The 27263-nt window shown below is 52.4% G+C and overlaps 1 protein-coding gene across 1 annotated transcript in view; it reads right to left on the reverse strand.

The window, feature by feature from the left end:
• The window catches only part of GPT2 (glutamic--pyruvic transaminase 2), a 32252-nt gene extending 6530 nt beyond the window's left edge, over nt 1-25722 (reverse strand). Inside the window, exons 1-8 of the mRNA XM_024752096.1 lie at nt 25609-25722; nt 25111-25374; nt 17627-17716; nt 15497-15605; nt 11094-11227; nt 8723-8966; nt 4734-4813; nt 2763-2899 (exon numbers count right to left, since the gene is read on the reverse strand). Of these exons, the coding sequence (XP_024607864.1) occupies nt 2763-2899; nt 4734-4813; nt 8723-8966; nt 11094-11227; nt 15497-15605; nt 17627-17716; nt 25111-25353 (1037 nt within the window). The 5' untranslated portion in view covers nt 25354-25374; nt 25609-25722. The remainder of the gene's footprint in view (nt 1-2762; nt 2900-4733; nt 4814-8722; nt 8967-11093; nt 11228-15496; nt 15606-17626; nt 17717-25110; nt 25375-25608) is intronic.
• Between the last annotated feature and the right edge of the window lie 1541 nt (nt 25723-27263).

A 27263-nucleotide genomic window follows, 5' to 3' on the forward strand; every position in this document is an offset into this window, starting at 1 on the left:
ACTGCAGTGTGTGGGCTTCTCATTGTGGTGGCTTCTCTTGCTGTGGAGCACAGGTTCTAGGTGTGCGGGCTTCAGTATTGTGGCTCGAGGTCTCTAGAGCACAGGCTCAGTAGTTGTGGCGTACAGGCTTAGTTGCTCCGCGGCATGTGGGATCTTCCCCGACCAGGGAATCGAACCCACGTTCCCTGCACTGGCATGTGGATTCTTAACCACTGTACCACCAGGCAAGTCCCTGTAAGGCAGATTCTTTACCACTGGACCACCAGGGAAGTGCCCTGATATGGATTTTTAAAAAAGCCTCTTTGATGTAGGCCAGTTCAACTTGAGTTTCTGTTACGTATTTCCAAAAGGATCCTGACTGATATACAGTCAAATCTCATGAAAATAAGCTGAGATCATACAGTCAAAAACAAAACCAAAAACCTTTCAGAACGAAATTAGCCCCATCAACCACACTTTCTGGACTGTGATTGCTAACATTCAGACTAAAAAGCACAGAAACGCAGGCACCAGCTCCTGCCTTCCTCTGTATGTGTACCACACCCACACAACCTCAGAGCACCTGATATGATGAGACACTCGATAAAACACTTTTGGGATCAGGCTGCAGAATGAACTGGCAGAGACAGATCCCCATGTGATCCCTCAACTCGCTTTTCCAATGCGGGAAGATAAATTCTGGCATCTCGGAAACGTTTCCTGTAACAAAGTTGAAAGAAGAAACTTTCTGCTTTATTCTCTGCTGATGAGCAGAATATCAAATTGGGCAAATCAGTCTGATCCTAGGTAATCAGGACCTGAGGGCAACAGGATACCACCTCAGGTTACCAACATAAAGGGTATTACCATTAAAACAGCCATCAGTAACACAGATGGAAAGATGGGTGGGTATGTGACAAACACACTTGAGTTTGAAAAATGAGTTAATGGAGAACGTATTTGTTTAGGAAAAGAGCTACACAACACATGAAAGCCTAGCAAGGAGATAGCATCACTACTGGGGTAGACCAGAAAGACCAGCATAGATCAACCCCTGCCCACATCAAATATAGCCAAGAACAGTTGGGTGACCATCCCAAGGGGACAGCTCCCTTGACCTGGCTAAAATATTTCTTGAAGCTTCACAGTTACACTGGCCTCCAGACCCCCTCCTGACACCTGGCATAAAGCAGAACTCCCACAATGCTGGGGAATGAACGTCCTTAGCTGTAAATACACTGGCCTTTCCATCTCAGTCTAGTTTGTAGGTTCCTCCTCTCCTCCTCTAATTGCTGAGCAGGGAGGGCCTGGGCCCAGTCCTTGGACCTCTTCTCTATCTATACTCACCCCTGGTGAAACATCCAGGCTCAGAGATCTGTCTAACAACTCATACATTGACATCTCACAAACTTTAATCTCCAGCTGGATATCAGCCCTGAGCTGCAGACTCACACGTCCATCTCCATCTGGACATCCAATAGGCATCTGCAAATTCTACACATCCAAAACCAACTTCTAATTCTAACCCAAAACCTGCTTCACACACAGCAATCCTCATCTATTGATGGCAACTCTATCCTTCCTGCTGTTTGAACAAAAAACTTGGGAATCATCCTAGACTTCCCTCTCTCACACCCACCTTTTCCATCAAGCAACACCTGTCAACTCCACCTTCAAACATATCCAAGATCAAACATCTTCTCCCCACCTCTACCCTGGCCCACGATATCTCCCCTGGACCATAACAGCCTTCTGACTCGAATGCCCACTTCTGTCCCTACCCTCATCACACAGCAACCAGAGAATCTCGTAAAACATAAGTCAGGAGAAGTCACACCTCTGTGTAAACCCTCCAAGGGTTCCCATCTCACTCTGAGTAAAAGTAAAAAATAACCTAAGTAGCCCGGGTGATCTGGCCTCCTATGACTTTTTTTGGTCGCAACTTCTGCCACTTTCTCTCTCACTCCTTTCTATTCTCCTTGCCACTCCTCAAACAGCTGCTCCTTCCACCTCAGGGCCTTTGCACGTGCTGTTCCCTCTGTCTGGAATGCTCTTTCCTCAGACATCTGTGTAGCTCCCCACAACCCCTCCCTTGGGTCTTAACTCAAAAGCCAACTCCTCAGTGACCAGACCCCACCTCTCGGCCTTCCCATCTCTTCTCTAATTATTTTTGCCCACTTGACATGTGATATTCGTTTGTCTATTGCCTCTCTCTCCTCACTAAAGCATAACTCTGTGAGGCCAGGGATGGCTGTGGTTTGCTCACCGCTATAACCTCAGTGCCGAGATCAGTACTGGACTCATAGCAGGTGCTCAATAAATATTAGCTGAATGAATGAATACAGGATTGAAGCTGACTCTGGCCCCAGAGGTCACACAGTGCTAAGGAAGGGTGCATACAGAGCTCCTGCACACAGAGCTTGCCCTACTAGCCTGACAGCATTTGTCCACTCAACCTGCCCTCCCTGGCCCTCAGAGTTCAGTCAATGTCAGAGCAACAGTGACATGGCTGGCAGAAAACACTAGCGTTGGAAGCTGCTGTGAGGTCCTGTTTTCATCTTCATCACAGCCTTATTTTACACGAGCCCTTGCACAAGGTCTGTCCTCACACCACCATGCTCCCTTTGGGGAGGTGTGGTCTGTCTCCTCCTGCTTCTTAGATCAGCAGAGTCGGTGGATAAGGGCAGCTGTCTCTGTCCAGCAGACTGAGGTGGGGCAGAGCGGAGAAGCACAGGGACCAAGCAGGCCCAGGGGCAGCGGGAGGGAGGTGGGGGCCCACATACTCGCCCATGTAGCCCTTGGAGGTGGAGTGGAAGGAGGCGAGCTCCACGTTGCTGGAGTACTCGGGCCCCATCTCGTAAAGCACCTTCTTAAAGGAGTGAAATCTGCAGTCTGGAGAGTACACGTTGTCCTGGTACACCTGCAGGAGGGGACGGGATGGAGACAGTCATCGCAAGTCCCCCAGAAGCCTGAGCCACCTAGGCGGCGGCTGAGGGAGGGCACAGGTGCTCCAGGCCAAACTGCAGCCAGGCAGCCTGCCGTGAAGCCCAGCCTCGGACACCACTGCCAAGCCAGACATGCTTGAGGGAACCTTACAGAAGAGCAAGGAGGGAAGGCCTCGGGATGGATGCCCACTGGATTCTCCCACCCAGTCTCCAGATCTCCTTTCTGCCTCATGTGCCAGTGACGACATCAAGTATCCCACCTGCCCAAGCAGGTTTCCTCCCGGAGTGTGATGCTCACTTCCATCAATAAGATGAGTGGTGAAAGCAGTTCATGTACCTGTCCTGACCTCCGCATCTGAAGTGCTAACTGTGTACCCTCCACACGTCACGGCACTCACCCAGCTCTCTGTCCACCACTGCTGTCAGCGCCCACACTAGACCCAGCAGCGCCCACACTGGACTGAGCAGCCCCCACGCTGGACCGAGCAGCGCCCACACTGGACCCAGCAGCCCCCACACTGGACCAAACAGCGCCCACACTGGACGCAGCAGCCCCCACACAGGACCAAACAGCACCCACACTGGACCCAGCAGCCCCCACACTGGACGGAGCAGCCCCCACACTGGAGCGAGCAGCGCCTCCCTGTCCCCACACAGTCTAGCGCGCCGCAGGCAAGCGTTCCATCTGCCCTTGGAGATGAGCTTCCCATACCCAGTTTGGACATCAGGGAAACCGAGGCTCTCTGGAGTGCTGTGGGTCAGCAGGAGGGTCAAGCCAGCTGCACCTTCAACAAGCCAGGCAGAGCTTCCTCCTCCCCCCCCTCCCTTCCCAGACCCTGAGGGAAGAGGTTTGTGCACCAGGTCACTCTGCTGTACATTCTCTCCTACAGAAATGAACATTTTAGGTCCATCTGCTATTAATCACGGCAACAATTTGGTGGGTAAGCTCTGTGTGTGGGGCGGGGCGGTGCGGGTGCTGAGAAGCAAAGAAATGAAGCTTGTGTGTTAGAAGCTACGACTAACTAGAAATCATGCAGCAATGAAGAAATGAAAACAGGATATGACGGGTCTTTCATTTCTTTCCTTGCAGGAAAAGAATGGGCATGCCTTGTCTCCAGAACTGGGGTTCAAGAAGCAGCAGCTGTGGGGGGTTAATTAAGACTCCCCTCCTCACAGGACATAGTATCAGGCCCACCTAGCACCCACTTTCCCTGCTTGAGAAAGAGGCCCTGAATTTGCCTCAGTGAACACCCCCCCCACCCCGCTCTCTGCAGGTTTGGGGGCACAGGGCAGAGACACTGCCCCATGCCCAGGCCTGGTCAGTTTGCATATTGCAACCACGGGGCCACAGTAATTGGCTCAGCAATGGGTGTTTGACCCAAGCTGCACCAGTGAGGCTCAATTCTGAGACTTTTGCTGGAACCACCAGGAAGAAATGCTCTCTTTCTAGACTGGGAAGATAGCAGGCCCGTGTGTGAGGCCAAGGCAGCAGGATGGAATGAAAGGAGGTGGAAGATGTGGTTTGAGTCCCTGGATCCAGTCCCACTCCTGAGACCCTACCACCTTTTTACTTTTCAAGTTTAAAGTAGTTTGGGTTCGATTTCTGAAACTTATAACCAAGATTCCAAACCAATGTTGGGATGATTTTTGGTCAGTCTCACAGGGTGTAACACTGAACATCCTCAACCTTGTTAGAATCTCTCTTCCAACACCTAGAAAATTCTCTCTGGCTATAGAAAAACCAGGCCTGGCTCCCTCTCCCAGAAGAGAAAGTGCACCCTCACCTCTGAGAGCCAAGGCTGCTCTTACCTCATCAGCCAGGAGAAAGAGCTTCTCTTCCCAGGCAAAGTGAATCACGTCTTCTATGCACTTTCTGCTCTGCACCTGACCTAAAAAGTCCCCAAACAAAAGCAGAAGGTAGGTTGTAATGCTGTTTAAATTGTCCCCAGGTAAGAACCCCAACCAGAATCGCTCAGGTATCTGTATTCCCCAGGACCCTGTGGGACCACCCTCCCTAGCTGCTGTGACTCGGGGGGTTCAGTCAACCTCCAGGGAGCCCCGATGGTCAGCCCCGTCCCTCTGACTCACTTAAGTTGGGTACGTGGAGGGAGCAGTGTTTCACACCCAACCTTCTTGCTATTCTTATTGGAGGTGTGTGTGTGTGTGTGGAGGGGGTATATTTGTATTAATCTGTGCTGGAGGGCAAGAAGGCATGACAACATCATAAAGAGCAGGAAAGTTAAACTGAAGGAGTTTAATCATTCAGCCCCACTCTCCTCCTCACCCCACAGCGGCAACATCAGGAGAACTGCACTGGCTACACCTTCTGCCCACACAAGCTCCGTGAGGCAGGGACAAGGTCTGTGGGCTCAGTGCTGACCCTCAAAGCCAGCACTCAGCAGGGCCCCGGTAAATGCTGTGGAATAAGCTCTAAATGAGATGAGCCTGCCTGCTAGCTCTGGCTTCTCCCGTCAGCAGCTACATGGGAGCTGCGCCCTCTGAGCATGCTTCTGGGTACCCGCAGTGTCCCTGCCAGGGTCTCCCTTCAGGGCTTGACTCAACATTTCATCCATCTTAGAGAAATGAGTGCCAGCCAGCAGCAAAATATTCACCCATCAGTTCACAGGAAATACTGTGGGTTTAGGTGGGGAAAGGAACAAATGCAACAAGGTAGAAATGAACCTTTTCCCAATATTTCCTGAGGCCCACTGTAAGTGTGGCACTGGGTTGTCTGACGTGCTCACATAGCCTCTGGGAAAGCACTAGTCAGGCATGCTGACTTCTCACAAAAGGCTGTTTCTTTACTATACATAAATGTACATCTATGGATGTTACATATATGTATATATTTATGTGTGTATGTATGTGCACATGTGTTATTTATATATGCATCTATATCTTGATGCAAACCAGTATGTAGAGTATGTTACCTTCTTGTTAAAAATAACTATATTCTTGTCCATGTAAGAATAACAAGAATAAGTCTTAGAAAAAATATATAGATGTATCTTATAAGAGTATGGTATGATTCAGCCAGGATTTCAGACTTAAACTGTCTAAGCAATGAACCAATTCCTTTCCTAAGGGACCAACCTGTCTCCTGCCAAGAAAGGGTCAACCGGGCTTCCTATGAAGCAAGCTCATGGCTCTGGGAATTAGGAAGGGTAGTAGCCCTGGATGCTACAAGGAACCAGCTGCTGTTCCCACAGACAGACAGGAGCTGCCTATCCAGGGGGCTGAGCCTGCCTATAAATGCTGCTGGTCTTCTCTCCCAGGGCTGCCATCCCACAAAGTGTATCCTGTTAGAATGCAAGCAAAGGTTTGAGCACCAAGCGCATCAAACCATGTGTACATACTGCCAGGGGGAGTGCTGAGAGAACTGAGTAAGGGCCAGGCCTCAGGAAGCCTGTAGCTCGGGAGAGGAAAGGAGACCTGCTGTGTGCAAATAATCCCTGTGATATGAGCGATGCAAACTGTAGGACAAGGACAGAGCTTACTTCTCTCCAGTCTTCGCCTGGGACGAAGGAGTCACTCAGAACATGACTGCTTAGCCAATGGATGGACAAACACACATGGTGGTACAGGAGGAGTCACATAGGCTCTAGCGGGGCAGGGCACAGCTGTGCCCAGCAGGGGGAGACATGAGCCCACTGCACAAAAGAGGTGGCTCTGCTGTAGGCCTCAAAGCTGGGGAGGGGTCTAACTGCCCCTTCCCAGAGGCCAGGCCAAAGGAATTTCCCACAAACTAATGGGGATACCTGTTGCTTGCACCAGCCCTGCATTCTGCCCTTTTTTGAGCAACAATGCTCAGCTGTCCCAGGGAGAATTCCCTCTCTTTAAACTCCAGCAAGGGACATGGGATACAGACCCAGCCAATCAGCCTCAGTGATTTAACTAGGTCAGGCACGGGCAGGTTGGCCAACGTGGGCCAATGAGAGTCTGGCCTGTGGCTTTGGCTGAAACTATAGGCAAGGCTCTCTGTGGAGGACGCTTAGGTCCTGGGCAATGACTGGAACTGCTGAAGGCCACTCCCAGGACAGATGCTTCCTGAGAAGGATTCCAACCCAGAGAAGAGCAGAGCTGGGAAATGGCGTGGGGTTCCTATGACAATGACGCTGATTCAGGTGTGCTGCTTTACCCTGGACGTCACAGATCCACTCCCTTCAAGTCTTAAGATGAGTTTCTGTCTTGAATCCCAAAGAGCCCTGTTAGCCACTTATATCCCAGTCCATTTTGATACCTTTTAGCCAAAGTGGTCACAGTGTGTGGTTCAGGCAAGATACATGGTTACCACAGGTAGGTTTCTATTTTCCATCCCCCATCTTCCAATAGCTGATTTTCACCCACTAAGACCCCAGAGAGGGAATTCCCTGATGGTCCAATGGTTAGGACTCAGTGATTTCACTCTCAGGGCCCAGGTTCAATCCCTGGTCGGAGAGCTAAGATCCCACAAGCTGTGCAGCATGGCCAAAAAACCCCAAAAAACTGCTTATATTAACATATACTCACATGATTCCCCCACCTTTGACCTAAAACAGGAAAGTCTCTAGTGCAGTTATTTCTCCCAGGACGGCCAGGTGAAGATTTATGTTAGCACCTGGCCAAGAAGTCACCAACCCTATGATATAAACTAGGTATACAGAGTATTTCCTAAGATGTAGGGCCTACTACTCCAAGTTTGGGACCAGTAGCATCAGCATCACCTGGGGGCTTGTTAGAAATGCAAATTGTCAAGCTCCACTCCAGCCTAATCACATCAGAATACCTAGAAGTGGGGCCCAGCAGTTTGTTTTTTTCTTAACAAGCTAAAGTTTTAGGACGATCATCCTAGGGCAGTGCTTCTCATCCTCAGCTGCATAGAATACTGATGCCTGGGCCCCATCCCCAGAGATTCTGAGGTGCAGCCTGGCCTTTGACATTTTTAAAAGCTCCCTTCGTGATTCTAATGTGCAACCAGGATTGAGAACCCAGCTCTGTCATTTTCCTACTGAACCAGGGTTAGACCCATCATCCCTTCCCCCAAGCAGTTGGTGTAAATAAACCAGGGTGGAGGGCAGCTGCACCCATTTTCTGCGCTCAGGAATTCAAGTGGCGCTTTCAGCTGATTGAAGCATCATTTGATGTTCCCAAGAAACAGATTCCACAATCAACTCCACCACGCTTTGGCCCTGACCCAGTTTATCTCAACAAAGGAGGAGAGAGGAGCCCTTGTTCTCTGCATCCGAATAGCATCGGGGGCACATGAAGCCAGCAGCCTGGAAAGATCAAAACAGGCAGAACTGTGCATTTTTTTTAAAAAGAAAAATACACAAAATTAGGAGTGATTTTCAACTTCTGGAATCAGGTTTTTTTGGTTTGTTCGCTTTTGTTTTTAATATGGCATTTCCTTTTCAGGCCTCAAAGTACACAGTAACGCTGTGTCAAAGAAAAACAACGCACACACCAGCAATCTGAAAACTGGTTCAGAAAAACAAGTAGGAGTAAGGGTAAAATGAGGCCTATGATTAATGGTGATGGTTTGTGCGTGACCTCAAAAAGAAGATTCTTTGCAAACGCAAGAACAGGAGAAAAACTGGTCTTAATACAACCCTGCCCAGGAAAATGCCTGCATTTGCTCACCTCCTAAGGTGGCCTGCGGCAAATTTTATGGCTTTAGGTTAGCAAATCTGAAGTTGGATTGGGAACCTGGGAGCAAAGAGGACTTCATTATTTCTTAGATCTTTAGTGTCCAGACATCCAGTACTGCAGCCACCCTGCCCCTGCTCCCCAAGAAACTGGCAAGGTAGTAAAGCACAGACCTGTGGGGTTCCCGGGGTTGATGATGCACAGCACCTTGGGGTCACAGTGCTCTTTGGCCTCCCGCACGGCCCGCCGGAGCTCATTCACGTTCAGGGCCCAGCAGTTGTCCTCATCCAGGTAATAGTTCACCTGGATGGCATCGAGTTCAGAGATGACCGCCGAGTAGAGGGGGTACTGCGGGATGGGTATCATCACACCCGTCCGTGACTTGCCACCCCCGGAGACCAGGATCTTCAGGATCGTCTGCAACCGAGAAATCACATCTTGCAAGGCCACTGCCACTTCCCGCCCGCGGGGTCTGACCAGCAGCAGGCAAGCTGGAAGGCCCCAACCCCGCCTTTCACCAGCCACCCCACTGCCTGCCTCCAGTGCAGCCCCATGGAAGCGGCTGAACTTCCCCGAGCCTCACGTTCCTCATCTGTAAAATGAGGTCTGCTGTGAGAAATAAGCAAAATGTTTTAAAGTCCTCAGTACAGTGCATGGTATGTAGTTTAACACGCAATACTTGTTAGTATTTTTTAAAGAGGTCTTTTAAAGCAGTAGCCCACAAACTGGCCCTGTCTCAGAATTATTCTGACCTCACCCCTGAAACTCATTCTGTATGTCTTGGGTGGAGCCCAGGAATCTGTCTGGTCGGTAGCTATCAGTGCCCAAGGCTGGACAGACCCCTGAACAAGGGATTGTTGAAATGGGATAAAATACCCAGCTATGGCCACCAGGTGGCGCTTCAACCTGGCTGTTTCCAAAGCTGAGTGCGCCCTAGGTTCATAGGATTCCTGAGAAACCAGGCCTGGGGAGTCCTGTGGGGCACTGGTGGAGGTGGCAATAATTCACTGGATTAATAAGCCCAGACTCTTCTGGGCGAGTCCCCACCTTACACACAGACTTAGCTCCTTTCTCAGGTTCGGCTCCTTGCTGCAAGAATGCCACTGGATTAAAAACTGCAATGACTTGATTCTTTCACTAAATCTTGAGGACCCCTCCCCCAACCCTCCTCTGGAACCTCTACCTATACCTGGGCTTCTCTGGGAATAGAGACGGGCCTTGGCAGAACACAGTGGAAGATGCCATGGTTGGGAGCCTGAGTCCAACACTAGAATCTCAAATGCCACAAGAGGCTGACTTAGAGCAGGCAGACCACCTAAGGTCTCTGGGTCTCAGTTTCCTCCTGGGTTCCAGGAAGAGTTTAATGCATTTGAAAGGCTTTAGGAAAGGACTAAAGCCTTTAACAAACAGGAGCCTTGGAAGTCAAGAGGCACAGACAAAGATAACTCCATTAAAGGAAGGTTCAGACAGGACAGGCTCCCTGAGTAGGGAGAACAAAGTGAGTGGATGGCACTCAGCACTAACTGGGCACGGGGGCAGGGTGCTGGAAGGGGAGGGAGGCTGCAGGTTCCTCAGGCCCTGGGTTCAGCCCCTTCCGCTATGGAACACTTGCTACCAGCCCCTCGTCACCTCTTCCACGGCTGATCCCCAGCCCAAGCCACCTCTTCTCTTGCCTCCTAAACACTCCCTTACATCTATTATGCCCCCTCCTGCCACACTTAAAGCTTAAGAACCTAAATATAATTATGTCCCTCCGCCTACTTCAAATCCTTCAGTGGCTCCCAGGCTCTTAGGACAACAAGGCCCCACCTGCTTCCCAGCCCACTGCTGGTAACTGGCCATCACCATGTGTGCTCGTCCCCCCTGATGCTGTTTCCAGACACACAGCCTCCTTCCAGCTCAAGGCCTCTACATATGCTGACCTTCTGCTCCGAACCTGTCTCTCCCCTGCCTTCCTGAGTTCACAGGTACGCAGCTTCCAGATCTCTATCTGTTCGGCCTTCCTTGGAGAAACCTTCCTGCCCTCCCCAGCCCCCCAGGTCAGAGTCCCTGCTGCTCCCTCCTGTAACACTTTGTCCTCTTCCAGAAGAGAAACTGAAAGCTTAAGATTTGACATGTATTTATGTGCTATTAATGCCAGTCTTATCCAGCACTGATGTGTAAGCAGAGGCCAAACGTGTTTGTCTCCCCAGCACCTGGCACAGTGCCTCGCAGAGCAGATACACCGTATGTGCTGAGTGAGAGAAAGGCCGATGTCGCCAGGAAGACGGGCACCCTCGAGTGACCCCTGACTCCTCCCAGCTGGACCTGCTGGTGCCACTCTGGAGGGAAACTGAGGCTGCAGGGGTACCCAGGTTCATGAAGACTGAACAAGGTAAGGAGAGCAGGCTACCAGGGTGGGGCAAACAGCAGCGACCAGAGGGAGGCCAACCTCTCCTCCCAGGCTGTCTCCCTGCTAACAGGCTCACACACTCAGCCCTAACGTGCAAGGCTGTTCTTCACGTGGGTGAACAGTGGACAACAACAAGCTACCCTCACACGTACGGAAATGCCGTCACTAGCTCCAGTGGTCAGGTAAATGTTATCCGGGTCTGCAGGTACACCACCATCTCTCCTGGTGATATAGGCAGCCACATCTTCACGGATGCAGTTGACGCCCTGGCTAGCGCTGTAAGATCCTGTTAAGACAGCAAGCAAGACAGTGACTAGAGGCAGGATGTCTGGCTCCACAGTGTCTGTGATATCCATATAATTAACTGGGAGTGGGAAGGAGGGGGAGGTCAGGGAGGTCTCAGTGTGGCCCTATTCTCACTACTCTAGGCTCTGGAACTGTGGCAAGCTGCTTAACTACCTATCTGGGCTTCATCCACCCATCCTGTCATCCATCCATCTACCCACGCATCTGCCCACTCACCCAACCATCTGCCCATCTGCTATCCATCCATTCATCCATACATCCATTCACCTACCCACCCACCCACCCACCCACTCATCCATTCATCCACCCAGTATTTGCTGAGAACCTACTTACACATCAAGCATTATTTCAGGCCCTGGCTTCTAACCAGTTGAACGGTGCCCATACCTGCTTTACCCACCCTACTGGGGTTTACACGTTCTATGACAGTATGTACCATTACAGCTGGGACTGCCATGCTTCCATCACTGTTGCCTACACATGGTTCCACAAAACTTGAGAGAATGGTCACCCCAAAATGGCACCACCTGCCAGCCCAGGAATCCAGAACCTTCACCAGCACTAACCACAGATTCCCTGGGGCTGTGAGGCATGACCCACCTACCCCCACCCCATGCCAACAGCACGCTCAGGCTGCCAATTTGGATCAAAATCCAAACCACCATTTACATGAAGTTCAAAGACAGTGGTGACCACTTTGGGCTTGGGGGTATTGACTGCAAAGGGGCACAGAGGAGCCTTTTGTGATGCTGGGAATGGTCAACGTCGTGATCTGGGCAGGGGTTACACAGCTGTGCACACATAGGTGCTGTACATTAATATTTGTGCTTTTTACTGTTTGCATAAAAACTTTTTCAAAATGTCAAGCCACTCCTTACGTTTTTAAAAAGCAACTGAAAATAGGTACCTGCACATGCACAAAATCTCTCTGGAGGGAGACTCAAGCTGGTGAGGTGAATTCTCTGGGGAAGTGAACCAGGAGGCTTGGGGTCAGAGACGGGAGGCAGATCTTTCACTCTATATCCTTTTATACCATTTGAATTTTATACACATTTAAAGAAAACCAGCTCATTCCTTCTAAGACTACTGCAACAGCACCACCAGGAGGCAGGATGGAGCTCTGGAAAGTGGCCAGCTCTTCTCTGGGTCTCAGTGCACAGCATCCAAGGCCCAGCACCCAGGAGGTGCTGGGTTTCAGGGTCTGTACAGCACTGGGCTGGCCTTTCCCCTCTGACCAGTTGTAAGTGGGGGTGGGGGTGGGGGGAAGGAGGCTGGACCACTTCTCTAAGGATCAAGTGGCAAACATTAACACGTATCAAACCTGGGTGGTGAGTACAGAGCCTTGTCACATTATTTGGGGTATCGAATGCATCTGAAATATTTTGCAAATAAAAAAGTGGGGAGGTACAGAAGCCGGTGTTAGCGAATCCTTCTACTGGATGTCTTATTTGATATTTCTTGAGCTCCCATGCTCAGAAAGTTTCCTGTGCTCCCTATTTCCCTCTGCCTTCTTTCAGTGCCCTCCCCTCCACTCCATGAGGCCTGGCCATTTCCACACCAGCTAAGCCTCCTCTTCTTCCTGCCTTTAGTTCACCTGCTTCCCTGAATTCCCAGACCTTCCCCCACGGGCAAGCTCCCTGCTCCTGCCAGCCACAGACTTCCACCTTCTGTTATGCTCTGAACCACATTGATCCTTCACAACTCAGACCTAGTCTCTCTCTAGGAAGCCTGAGATAGGGCCCCACCCCAGCCTTTCTCCCAGTCTGTGATTTCTCCAGTTATCTTATTTTATACAGATGAACCCCTGCCTCCCCATGTTGACTTGAGGGCAGGGACCATCACCTATTTCTTCTGTTCATTGCTGTAGAGCACCTACCCCTGTGTAGGACTCTGCCCTGGGACCCATGGCAACCTGCCTCCCACTGCCCACAAACTGGCACCATCTGCCAAACCCCCAGCGCCATCGCAACCAGACCCTTTCACTCGATCACACTCAGCCTTAAACCTCAAGGCCTTTGCGCACACCATTTCCTCTGTCTGGTGTGCATTGACTCTCTTAGTCATCTTCCACATGAATTTGAATGCCAGTTTCTCCTTAAACCCTCCCTCTACATTAGAATCCCTTGTTATAACCCCACAGCTCTCTGCTCTTTCTCTAAGAACTCATGAAAACTGGGGATTATGTTTCTGTGTTAATTCTTTTAAATGTTTTTCCCAAATCTGACAGTGAGCTTCACGAGCACAGAAACTCTACCTGCCTTGTTCACCAGTGTCCCTCAGGGCCTAGAGCAGCGCCTGGTACACGGCGTGGGCTCAGAGAGGAGCCTGACGAGGGCGTTATCTCCCGGCTCCCACCTCCCCCAGGTGTGTCTAGGTTTCACCTCAATCCTACTTAAGATCCGGGACACAGCCTGAGAACTGGATTACTCATCAAACAAAAAATAAATGGAGACCCAGTAAGAAATAATTTTAAAGGGCATGATAAAAACACGTCCAGGTGAGCCCTAAGACCTTGTGTACACATTTTATAATCTCTCCGTGGGCCAGGGTAGCCCTGGGCATACTGACATTTTCCATTTCCTTTATTTTTGTGGGCAGGTGCTCAGGCTGCCCAAGCCTTAGTTGACAGAGCAAGCACCACCCCCCCATTGTCCCAGTCTTGGCCAGGACACTGCCCCTCCCCCAACGATGGGCAGGAACAGGTAGTGACCTCCAGGGCGGGGCTTCTCCACACCTGACAAGGGGCACAAATGCCAACCTTCCTGCAAGCCCGGGAGGTGGGTACAAAGTATCTCCTAATGCAAGGATGAGGAAAGAGGCTCAGAGAGCACCTACCTCACCTGTCCTCATGAGCTCCCCAGACAGAACTCAGTGCAGGTTCCCAAAACCCCAAAGGCCAACAGTCCCGACTCACACGGACATGGCCTCCCAATGCCATTCTCCCAGCCCTGGCTGACACAGAAAAAAACTTGTTGATGAGGCTTAGTACATGGAACAAGATCCCCTCCCCGTTCCCCAGACATTAACATCAGATATGCAAGAGCAAACCCCCTCCCTCCACCTCTGGGTTGCAGTTCCTGGAGTCCCAGGCCCACTGCCATGGGTCTTCGAGAGGCGCCTTTGTCCTCTGGGCTGGGCAGAGGGTGCAGGAGGAAAGGAGCCTGGAGGCCAGGCCTCTGGGCTGGCCTCTGCCAGCTTGTGGTTCAGTCCTTGCCACACAAGGTGCTGGCCCACACCCCAAGCAGGCTGGCGGGCAGGGAAGCTGGCCCCTTCCTGAGAGGGACACTGTGAAGGACACAAACTTGGACAGAGGGCTGGTAGGGTGACCACAGCCAGGAAAGTAAGCATAGGGCTCTCCATAAAGGAACAGAGCAGAAAAGGGGGAGGGGAAAGGCAGGGAGGTGACAGAGATGCCAATTGTGGCTGATCCCCTGCTGAACAAGCCACATGAATCCCCGTCCCATGTTTTGAAACATTCAGGCACTAGTCCTAAAAAAGCCCTAAGGACAACGATTTTCCTCAGGACAAAGGAAGCTGGATTCCCTATGTAGGCACTGGGCAAAGGAATGAAGCAAAAATAAACAGGAAAAAGAACATGAGATGAGAACAAAGAGCCAGAGGCCCAGAGGCTGGAAATCCATCTCAGCAGGGAAGGGAGAGAAGATCATTTTCACATCTACAGGGCCTTCCTCCACGGAGCCCTCTGGTGCTGGGGGCCGAGGCTGGGCCTGGGCTCCCAGCACAAAGGAGCACAGTCCGGTGACGGGAACATAACACACAAGTTGGGGGCGGGTGGGCGGCACCTTCAGAGCAAGGAAACCACCAAAAGGGGGCCACAGGCACCTCACAGCGTGGCCACAGGGAAGTGAGAAGCCGGGCCAGCGGGGCATGTGCCTCCCTCTGGCCTCCGGCTTCGGAGGCTGCCTCGGGCTCAACCTTCTGCTCTGAGGGTGGGCTAAGCATCAAAGCCACCTCCCAGTGTAAACCCCAAATCCAGCCAAATGCAGGCTCTTGTGCCTGAAGTGCCCCAATCCACCAAAAGATGGCACTGACCCCATAAGCTCAGCAAACAAGAGGCTGACAGAGCACGGACAAGAAGAACATTGTCATTTACTCTGCACGTCAGCCACCACACACATTCACACACTCACTCAACGTGTAACCCTTCATTCTGGGCCGAGGCCCAGGCCCACGCTGAGAACACACGTTCTTTTCACGCCCGCTGGGACCTGGCAAGTCGGGGCCTCACCCAAGCTGTTCCCGCCACAAGCCTGTAGGATCCGCCGGGCTCGTTTCTTAGCATCTTCTGGGAAGCTGGGGCTGTCCAACAGGTTCGGGTAGGTACAGAGTGCCATCACCTGGAGGAACAGAGGCATGGGCTGGGCTCCCAGCACCTCCCACCCTGGAGGGGCACAAAGGACTCTGGGCAGGCGACGGTGTGAGATGACAACTCTGAGGGACAGTGCCCTCACAGGCCTCTCCACAAGGGCCCCAGCCTGTGGGGGCCTGGGGACAGGCGGGGAGGAGGAAAGTGGACGCTCTGCAGCGGAAGGGAGATGGTGAGAGGCAAGGTCCATGATGACCTGGGCCTAGGCGGAGGGTGGGCCACCACCCTCCGAGGAGCCAGGGGACAGAAGGAGGCTGCTTACTCTGCCCCACCTCCTCCATAAAGGACAGCAGCTCACATACCCAAGGCCACAAGAACCAGGGGTTCCAGAGCAGGGGGCTGGGGCTGAGGAGGCAGGTGCACCCCAGATGACAGGATTGCACAGACCTCTGCCTACAGCCTGAGCACCCCCCATCACCCCTTTTCCTGGCCAGAACTGAAAACCAAGTCAGCTTTTTCATCTCTGTAACAGAGAAAATCACCCTAACCTCACAAATTAAGAGGATTAAGCAAGGAAATGTTTGCAAAAGTGCTGGCAAACCCCCGCTCACCAGGCAAGTCTAAGCTGGAAGCTTAAGAGCGGTGCCAGGAGCACTGAGGCAGGCTGTGGCTCACGGCTGGGGGACTTTGGGTGGGTGCAGGCTTCTTGGAGCCCAGCTTTTCTTCAAAAAGATTTGTGCAATAGGCAGTGACCCAGCCTGCCCTCCTCCCTGGGGTGCTTGTGAAGGCTGGAGGAGGCCAGCACCAAGCTGGATCCGGGAGTGTGCCAGCCAGCCAGAAAAGGCTGAGGCAACAGGAGGCGCCCCAGGCACGTGTGGGGAACCTCTGCAGAGGGAAGCCACCTTGGACCTCTCCTCTCCTAAGCTGTGTGCTTCCAGGACAACCAGGATGCTCTGACCTCCTCTTGCTCCACTTCCCTGGCAGAGCCTCTCTGTCTGGTCTGATCCACTTCCTCCCCATGGGCCCAGCTTGGGGCCCCTGACATTCATGGGCAGCTGGCACGCTCCTGAGGTCTGCAACAGTGGCCATAGGAGTCCATGCACTGGATGTTCCTGAGGTCGTTGCCAGCCTTGGTTCTTCTCCCCCATACCCTGTGTGAATTCCCTGAGGGGCTGCAGCCTGAGGTCCCGGGGCCCCCAACAACCCTCCACCCAGAGAGCAGGGTAGGATCGCCCCTCCTGTGTGCCAGTCCCTGCAGCAGGAAGTACGGGCAGGAAAAGACCAGGGCATTCAGCACTCAGCTTTGCTGCCTGCCCCAGCCTGCCAACCTTAACCACACAAGGACCAAATTTTGCCCCATTCCTTCTCCGGGAAAAAGCTTTCGCTGTAGCTGGTCTCCAACCTCTGTCTAGCAGGCCCTGGAGTACTCTCCCACCTTATCTCTTCCCCTCTAGCCCACCAATCCCACAGTTTTGGCCCATGCAGCATCCTTGCAATTGGCACTCAAACTGAAACACTGCAATGTGCCTCTTGAGGGCCTTCACACTCTCCATCTCATGGAGTCCCCCAGCAGTCCTCCGAGGCAGTGTCTGGTGATTTCCACTTGCCCAAAGCCACCCAGCTGGTAAGCAGCAAAGCCAACACTCAAACCTGGGGATTCTCACTTGGGAAGCCATACCTGGACCCCCACGTACCATCTCCCAGCCCACTGGGCCTCTTACCTCTCCCATCTACTCTCTGATGCCCTCACCAACCCAGCTCCAAACTCAGCATCCAGGACCATGCACCTGGGAGCCTTGTATACTAGAGCATCCTCAAAATGGGTTTAGGAATTTTAGACAGCTTTGGAAGGGGAGGAGACTGAGGGAGAGAACCAGTGGGGACATCAGGCACTGGAGGGGGCTGCTACTTCAATGGCACCTCCCTGTGGGATTCTGGTGTCTGCTGTGTCCTGAGGGAGCTGGACAGGCAAGGAGGCAGAGGTAATGTAATGGGTCTGGCTGGCTGGTTCCCTGCTGTCCCAGTGGCCTCTGTTCCTGAGGGCCAGCTCACCTGTCGGAGGAAGGTGATTGGCTGCTGGCCCATGGCTTGGGCATCCCCGATGTTGGCACGGATGACCTCAGTGAATGGTTTTTTGATACCCTGAGTAGAGAGAAAGCAACAGGTGGTTACTCAGTGACTCTCAGACCCTGGATTCCAGAGGCCAAGCGATGCTCAACAAGATATTAATAAGCAGCCCTATTCTGAGCCTTGCCAGGTGTCAGGCCCAGTGCCCTTGACATGCTTGGTCCCATTTGACCTTCACAAACACCCCTGTGAGGAAGGGCCAGTACTGGGTTGGCCCAAAAATTGGTTTCGGTTTTTCGGTTTTTCATAAGATGTTATGGAAAAATCCGAATGAAATTTTCGGCCAACCCATATACAACCCTTTTTACAGATTAGGAAATTAAAGCTTCAAAAGGTTACCCATTTTCTGAAAAGGCCAGAAGAGCTTCCTGGGCTGCCAGAGCACCCTGAGGCAGCTGCAGGTCCACGCTGACCCTGGGGCAAATGTGGTGGGAGGGAGGGAGGGGTCTGCAGCAGAAAACATCAGGGAGAGGATCCCACAACTGCCGGCTCCCTCCCCCCAAGCGCAGCTCCACCTCCACCCCTAAGTAAATGACTGGGACACTGCAGCCACCCTCCCCTCCAGAAGACACTGATCAGCAGGGACCTCTTGGGGGTCATTCTCTTGCAACCCTGTCTTTGCAGGATGAAGAATGTGGGCTGATTTTCATATTGAAAAAAAAAAAAAAGCGTCAGGGATGAAAAGACTGGCTGAAGAGCAAAACTGAGGCCACTGCCTGAGCAATGCGTTTAGCACAGAACAGAGATGGCAGAGAGAGGAGGAACTCGGAAACCCTGGCAACAATGTCACTGGGGAGGTGACTGCAGGACACTCCGGCTGCTGCTAGGGAGAAAATGCATTTTGGATGGAGAACTGTGGGGATCTGGAAATGTGGGAACTCCACGCAGCTCACTGATAAATCCAGAATTAGCCACTGTAAGAGTTAGAATCAACAGCAGGTTCAAGGACCTCCCAGGGCAGCTGAAAGGATTATCTGAGACAAACAGTATGAAAGCACTTGGCAGAGTACAAACATCATCATCTTACAAAGCTGGACCAGGAACAAGGTCACAAGGGTCATGGTGGAGGAAGAAGGCGGTGGGGCAAGGGGTGGCAGTACCAAGGGGGGGTCTGGGTGGAATGCCTGGCCACCTTCCCATATCTCCAGCTGCCCTTTCCCCAAAGGCACCCTAAATACAAATTTTAAAGGTACAATTCTATGGTTCTGACACTTGCCTTCTCCATTTCACACAATGTGTGCATAAAAGCAACTTTAGAAAACTTTCCCTTTTTTAACTCAGTAATATACCCCTTAAGTAAAGACCAGTGGGCTTAAGGGATGAAAGCAGCTGCCTGCCGAACAAGTCTTCCTGACCCTCATCTGCCACTCCTCAGCCCCTCCCATACAGAAATTCTCCAGCTGCTTCAGGAGCCAGGAGGCATGGGGCGTTGAGGAGGGCACCCCAGAAACAGCACTGGACCGTCATAAACAGGGCCTGATAAGTCTCCAAAAGCTACGTTTGGTGGCGGGTAGCGGGGAGAAAGGCCTTTTAATTACCTCCTGCTCCTTTTACCAAGTTCTTCAGGGCTGGCCAATATGGAAAGACATCTCAGGGGACCAAGGCAGGGGGACAGCACCACCCACTGCCCAGGGCTGGGCTGGGGTGATGGCAGGCACCCTGGAGACAGGCTTCGGGGCATGTGGCCTCAGGGCTCGTCCCACAGGTGGAGCAATCCAGGCCACTGTGTGCAAAGGGGCAGACCTGACCCACTCCTTGGCACTGGCCTGGGCTCCTGGCATGGGACGCTCTGTCAGCCTGACTCAACTGCCACGGTCCCCCAGGCCTGGCTAGCTGAACTCAGGTGATTTCCATGGTGTGGGCACAGCCCATTCTTCGGTAGGGAGTAAATGTGTCACAGTCAAGGGCCAGGAACTACAACACACAGCTGTGGGCCCTCAGCCAGCCCAATGCAGGGAGAGAATAATGCCTGGAACAGATCCCTGGATGTTCCTTTCCTGTGTCCTCACCCTGCACTGTTCAACCAATCTGGGGCCTGCCAACAAGCAGCCTAGGAGCATAGAGCATCTCCTTTCTCGGGTCTGGGTACCTATGGTCTCCAGACACTTCGTTCGCTATGATGGACAAGCTGCAGGGTGGGAAACTGGCTCCTCTGAATGGGCAGGGGACCAGCCTGTCCAGCCAAGGGCCACCATACAAAGGAGACTCCTGTATCTAGGCACTTGAGATCTACATGGGTTGGGAAATACCAAGGAGTCAGGGGCAGGCTCCTGCCCACAGTGACTCATCCAGGCCTGCACGCACACCCAATGGCAACCTCACCTCAGCCCCGCCCTCCGGGAGCCTGCCAGGTCAGCACATAGCTTTCTAGTTCCAATTCCCAGCATCCTAGAGCCCACCTGTTTAACTCATCTGCACACATCCTGCCCAGAGCTGCCTCCCTGTGGGGCACTGAGATGAGAGCCAACACAGGGGGGCTCTCTTCCCACAGTTCAGCTCAAGGAGGGCTCAAGGAGAAGGCCCCCAGGCTCTGGGGATGGCTTATTTCAGAGGGTGTTAGCAGGGAGAAGGAAAAAGGAGTTAGCATTGTCCTTCCCAGCTCACAGGCCCAGCATTAGGACAATGGACAATTCTAACAGGCACAAGGCAGTTTCCTCGAGGTAGGGGTGGCTCCTGTCATTTCATGTGACGTGCGAGCGGGAAGGTTTGGTAGGACGGTGAGTCCCCAGAGAGCCTCCCTCTCCTTCAACAAACACTTATGAATCATGCCCTGTGACAGAAGTGGGCAACACAGGAGAGGCTACCACCTTCAGAGCCCAGGCTGATGAAGAAGTGGACTCAGAGAAGGGAGAGAGGGCACAGCTGGCTCCAGGCCAGGAAGGCCACGTGAAAAGACCCCAGGGCCATGAGCAAGACTGGGCAGGCAGGAAGTCCAACAGAGAGCTCCAGACGGAAGCCCCAGAGACAAACCCAGCTAGTCCCCAGGGTCTCTGAAAACAGGTGCGCTGCACAGCTGAGGAAACCGAGGCTCAGCACGGGGTCTGGCCCCGACCATTATGACAGGCAAAGCTGGAAGAAACCGAGCCAAACCTATACAGGCCTGTGATTAAGAGATGAGGTGGGGGCTTCCCTGGTGGCACGGTGGTTGAGAGTCCGCCTGCCGATGCAGGGGACACGGGTTCGTGCCCCGGTCCGGGAGGATCCCACATGCCGCAGAGCGGCTGGGCCCATGAGCCATGGCCGCTGAGCCTGCACGTCCGGAGCCTGTACTCTGCAGCGGGAGAGGCCACAACAGTGAGAGGCCCGCGTACCGCAAAAAAAAAAAAAAAAAAGAGATGAGGTGGGAGCTCCAAGGGCTGAGTTTCCTAACCATGGAAGCAGGGAAGGCTGGACGTAGGTTCCTGAAGTCTAGGGGCCTGTGGGAGGGTCAACAGTAGAAGCTGAGGTTTGCAGGGATGAAAGCTGAACGAGCTCCAAACAGGATAATTCAAGATAGCAAGGCTAAGGCCCAGGCAGGAGAGCAAACCCCACATTCCTAGACCCAGAGACTCAAGGGGAAGGCAAAGAAAGAGTGACCCCTGGCACTCTCCCCAAGCAACTCTCATTATCTTGAAAATGAAGACTCTTAAGAGTTCTGACTGGGGAATTCCCTGGCGGTCCAGTGGTTAGGGCTCCACACTTTCACTGCTTAGGGCATAAATTCAATCCCTGGTAGGGGAACTAATAAGATCCCACAAGCCATTTAGCGCGGACCAAAAAAAAAAAAAAGAGCTCTGACTGGTTTCTAGCTGTTCAAAGCATCATCACTAAACATCTCCAACTAGTCTTTAGGAGAAATACATTGGGCTCATTTTGCAGAGGAATAACTGAGGCCAAGGTGCTCTGAGTAACTTGTCTGAGGCCCACAGCACATAAAGGCAAAGCCCAGGATGCAGGTCCTTGGTGACTTGGGCAGGGTGGGTGGGTGGAGGGTTCATCCAAATGGAAGCCTACACTACAAATTTCTTTATTTTAAGATAGTATCTAAGCTCTAAAGAAAATGATCGATGAGATTTCACCTCTTGTGCTTGGCACATCCAGAGTTTCCAGACTTAGTTCTTAGCTAACGATAAGGAGGTGCTACAGCATTCTCCACTTTTACTGTGTTTAGTTGCAGCACACACTGATGTTAACAGTATTCAGTTTTTCCCTTCGTAAATGTTTTGCCCTGACTCTGTGTACTTTTACAAACAGAAGCCTTCCTGTCTCCACTTATGCCAACCTCCTCCCTTCCCCCAATAAAACAAGGGAAAAAGAAGTAGGTTGAGGAGGAACAGACAGATCTTTTCAAAACTCCTACTAATGGCCGCTTATTTTTAAATGCTGCTCCCAATGAACACCAGGATCTGAAAAGCTGATAGGTTCTCCCACTTAGAGCTGCTGTCAGGGAGAAACAGGACCTCCCTGAGAGCACACAGCCCAGGCTGGAGGAGAATGGCCCCTTTCACACACCCACTTAGTCAAGTGCCCCTCCTCCTTCAGGCTCTCCTGAACATTCTCCTCCACTCCTACCACCAAGCAAGATAGACGAGACTTGCCTGGCAAGCCACCCCACAGTCAAAAACCAGAGCCACATTGACATATATACACTACTAAATGTAAAATAGATAGCTAGTGGGAAGCAGCCGCATAGCACAGGGAGATCAGCTCGGTGCTTTGTGACCACATAGAGGGGTGGGATAGGGAGGGTGGGAGGGAGACACAAGAGGGAGGGGATATGGGGATATACGTATGCGTATAGTTGGTTCACTCTGTTATACAGCAGAAACTAACACACCATTGTAAAGCAATTATACTTCAATCAAGATGTTAAAAGAAAAAACAACCAGAGCCACGTGTCCAGCCAATCAGCCGGTACTATTTACAGAGCACCTGGTGAAATGATTCCAAAAGGCAGCTTAAAGGTCTTCAGATGGACAGAAAGGCACAAAAGTCAGGACCTGGGGAAAAACCCTGGGCCCACCCGACCTTCCTTTTATAGACTTTGGGAAACCAAAGCCCAGAGAGGATTGAAGATTTACGCCAAGTCACTCAACTCTACAAATCCCATCTCTAACCAAATCGAACCCTTTAAAATAACATCAGTCCAGTTTTGATCATTAGAGTTCAAAATGGAGGTAGAAAAAACGAAGCTGTGCAAAGCCAACGCAAGCCAAGCCAAGCCAAAAAAAAAAAAAAAAAAGACTGGGAAAATATGGCTCTCTCAGAAGGGGCACTGTTTAAGCTAGCAAAATGGAGAGGCTGTCTCTAGAGAATGAAAGGTTTAAGCAAGGCTATGCTGGCTTGGCTGGGGCTATTATCTCCAGCACCAAGAATCAGGCAACTGAGATTCGACCAAGTGAGAAGAGAATAAGAAGGGATGAATTTGAACGAAAGCACCGGAGAATGTAGGTGGACAGAAAGAATGTCTCAATTTACTCAGGGGTAGAACATGGCAGTGGGGCCATCTGTCCTAGAAATCACAGGGTGTTTCCAGCCCAAATGACCAAGAAATTTCTCCACCTCAGTGATGGAGCCATACCCTGTTGGAACACCATCCTGGTTCCCCATTGCACACCAAACTTTGCACCATAAAGTACTGAGCCCAGCACACAAGACTCCAGTCCCCCTTTTCCATCTTATTCATCTACCATATCTCTCTGCCAGACAGTTCTCTCCAAATGGCACCAATTCCCTTCCCCAAATGCCCAGAACTTCCCAACCTTCTGTCTTTGCTCACAGCCCTCCTTCCACCTGGAATGCTCTCACATTTTCTGTGCCTGCTAAAAAAATCCCACCAATCCTTAAAGAATTGGGGGAAGAGAAGCTCAGGTCCAGAGGACAATATGGCAATCAGATCCCTGAAGGCAAAGACAGTGTCCCCTTCTGCCTTAATCATCCTTGTACTTCATGGAGCCCACACGCGAGCTGCTATTTAACAACAGGCAGAGATAATCCGTGGAACCCCTACAAGTTCTGGAACCAGAAAAATCAGTTGTAAAGTGATAAACCGGAAACAATTTAATCTCAGCCTTATCAGGGAGACTGTTGTCTTAAGGAGGGCCAGCTAGAGTCTGTCAGGTATCAGCAAGGAGCAGAGCAGCAAAAGCCCGTTTTCTCTGCCTGTGGCCCACCTTCGGGACAGGGAGGCACAGAAACCGAGCCAGCCTTCTGTGGGCCAAGCTTTAAACTTAGCCCTGCAAGGAGTCAGAGGGAGACACTGGACTCTGACTTGTCCAACTCACTGTTTTGAGTCAGCAGAACTGAGTGTCCCAACAAGGTCTCAGCGAGCCATGAGCTCATCAACCCCCCAAAGTCCCCACGTTAATGTAATGGTCCCACCACGGCTTCCTCCCATGCATTCAAGGAACGTTAAGTGGCCAACTCACCCCCAAGACATCCAGTTCTGGTGCCTGTGAGAGCGAGATCAAGGAACCCTCCCCTCTTCTGGGTTAGAACTATCTTAGGCAAGCAGCTGGGTGACTGCTGTCATCAGTTCTTACAAAACTTAGGAGTGTTTACTTTTTTTTACATTACCCTCTTGACTCCGCCTCCTGAATTCCACCTGGGTTAGAACTCTGGTATCCTACAGGGGCATCTCTTACACCCACCCCAGCCGCCCTGGTTGCAGGGAGGCAGAAATCACTACTGGGTGTGTGGTCACTTTACACACAGCTATGAACTCAAGTTAAGGTCCCAGCCAGCCGGCCACCAGGAGGAAGAATGTCCCAGGGCCACCCTACCAAGGCCCAAAAGGCCCAAGCCTCTGCTACCCACTGGGAGAACAAGATATGGCTGTCAGTCAGGGTTCCAAAGGGGGCCTAAGGGAAGGAATTGTGCAGGACACTCTGCAACAACTCCACTTTTGTCAGGGAATCGTTACTGGCAAAATGACCCAAAAGGTCTCAGACAGAGAAAGAAAATCTTCGTGAGCAAACCTAAGTCTCCTCAGAGCCTTCCTCCCTCCCCTGGTACCTAATGTGATCTCTGAAATTCTGGTTTCTTTCTTTACTGCCTGTTGTCGTCCTCACCCCCACCCCCACCCCCCCATGGATCTTGGTTCCACGCGGGTAGGACGGCCACATAGCAGGCAGTGCCTGGCACTAAGGGCAGCTCAATTATAACTGATGAATTCAATTCAACAAGTGAACCGTATCTGAGGGCCTTTCTTTGTGCCAGGTGCCAGGCACTGGCGGGTAAAGGGATGGGGGGAGGGCATTCTATCGTTTTAGCCAAGGTGGGCCGAATGAAAGAGCTGGCCACGCGGGTGGGAGAAAGTCCAGCGGGCGAACCCCAGCAGGGGACAGCTGCTACTCTTCCCCCCCACCCCACCAGTGCCCCCTAGCCTCCCAGGGCCCTCCCGCCCCACGGACCCTGGAGCCAGCGCTCACCCTCTGCAGCTCGAGCTCGATCTCGCCGGCCTTGAGCACGATGGGTCCCCGCACCGCGTACTCCACCGCCTTCACCTGCGGGTTCATGGACTCGAGCGTAAGGATGCGGTCGCGCCGGCTCCGCTCGGGCCGCACCTTGAGCACCGCCGAGGCCTCGGCGGCCGCGCTGCTCTGACCACGGCCCCAGGGGCCGAGGGTCCGGGGGTAGCAGCCCCGCCGGACCAGCGCCGCCGCCCGCTGCATCGCGCGCCCGCCCAGAGAAACCTTGGGACAAAAAGGGTAAGAGAACACACACGTCACGCACAGCCCAAGGCGGGCACGCCGACACCCGTCCCCAAGCCCAGCCAAGGGCTCTTGCAGCTAGCGGTGCCAGCCTGGCTTCTGGGACGGGTGCCCATCCCCCGTCGACTCGGACCCTGCACCTCGCCGCTGCAGAGCCAAAGCACCGCACGACAGGGGTTTTGCAAAGTCTGCTCCCAATGCATGCATGCAACGTGCCTGTCGCCACCTGGCCACCCCCTCTTCTAGTCCGGCTAGAGCGCGCGCCTGGAGCTGCTCCTCGGCTCTGGCGCCCGCAGCCGCATCCCAGCTCCCGCACCACACGGCTCCTGCTCTCGCACACCCACAGCCGGCGAGTCCGCCCGGGCCTGCCAGCTGGCTCCTGGGCCTTGTAGTTCCCTAGTCTGTTTTCAGAGCAGGTGTGGAGAGCTGGTCGAACTACAAGTCCCATAGTGCCCCGCGCTGGCCTGATCGGGGGCCGGGCAAGAGGCGGGAGCGGTGGCCTGGCTCTGCTGTAGGCTGGGCGGGCTCTTTTGTCTGGCAGAGGGGATGCGGTGCCGGGACGGGTCCTGGCGGGGTCTGCCCTTCTCAAACTTCTGCGAATTTAGAGCTATTTGCAGCTTCTCCCTGGAAGCGCATCCTGCATTCCCCCCTACATCCCTTCCCCCAACACCTGCAAGGACACAGGCTGAGAGATGGTGCAGCCCTCGCCCCGGGTTTCATCATCCAGGGCCCGACGGTGGCAGTGGCCGCTCTACGGGGGCTGGTAAGAAGGGGGCTGGTAAGAAGCGGGGCTTAGGAGTTTTGGGCTTGACTGCCACTCTTACCCGTCTCAGCGTCGGTTTCCTTGTCGTCAAAACGGAGATCAGCTCACAGCCTCTGAGGAATGTCGTGAAAATTAAAGGACTAAGCAGCTGGTATATACCAGGTGGTCAGGCTTCCTGACAGCTCCATTTGAAACGCTACCACACCTCCGTTACCTGTGTTAATTTCCTTTCTACCCCCATTAACTATGAAAGCTCTAGAGAGCAGGGGCAGCGTTTTTCTTGTTCATCATATTCACAACACCTCTGAGTGTTCGCAGTACATAGTAAGCACCCAGTAAACGTTTGCTGATGAATGCTCAGCGCATGGTAACTATTATTTTGGCTGAGGTACCTGCAGGAAAAGGCATCCTGGCTTACCCAGAGTGAGTGCAGGGCAGGAGTAGGAATGGAAGACAACTGTTCTGAGACAACAAAATCGACAGAGAGGATGTGGGAGAAGTCACTTCCTGTCTCTGGGCCTCAGATTCTCTATCTGCAAAATAAGTTGGATTAAATGACCTCTGAGGTCCCTCCTGGGCTTGGAAATTCTGTGTCTAGGTGTTTTCAGGCAGATAAACAGTCCAGAGCTTCCTCACCCCAACAAATACACACACATTAGATTCGTGAAAGTGGGGGGCAAGAGGAACTTAAAAAACACAGCAGTGTAAGGGAGAAGGTACTAGAAAATCTGGGTTTGAATATAGGTGCATATAGCCACTTACCACTTGGCTGACTTTGAACATGTTACTTAGCCTTTGTAAGCCTAGTTTCCCCATCTGTGAAAAGGGGTAACACACCTACCTAGTGGGACTCTGGGGAAAGTTCAGTGAGGTAACTGTAAAAGTCAAGAGTTTGGAACCTAGTGCTGTGGATCACTCTTGTTCATCCTTATCAAGGGAATGCCATATACTTTGATTAAATAAATTGATTACCAATGAAGGGGAAAGGGGGATGGGGAGAGCAACAGAAACCAAAGATCGCGCTGAGAATTCCTATGTTAGCAAACTGTCTTGGCCTGCTGAGGTCCCTGGAAAGTTATTTGGGCTTCTCATCACTGGTTCCATCCCC

This window comes from Neophocaena asiaeorientalis, unplaced genomic scaffold (genome assembly GCF_003031525.2).
Source record: "Neophocaena asiaeorientalis asiaeorientalis breed wild unplaced genomic scaffold, Neophocaena_asiaeorientalis_V1.1 scaffold331, whole genome shotgun sequence".
Lineage (NCBI taxonomy): Eukaryota > Metazoa > Chordata > Mammalia > Artiodactyla > Phocoenidae > Neophocaena > Neophocaena asiaeorientalis.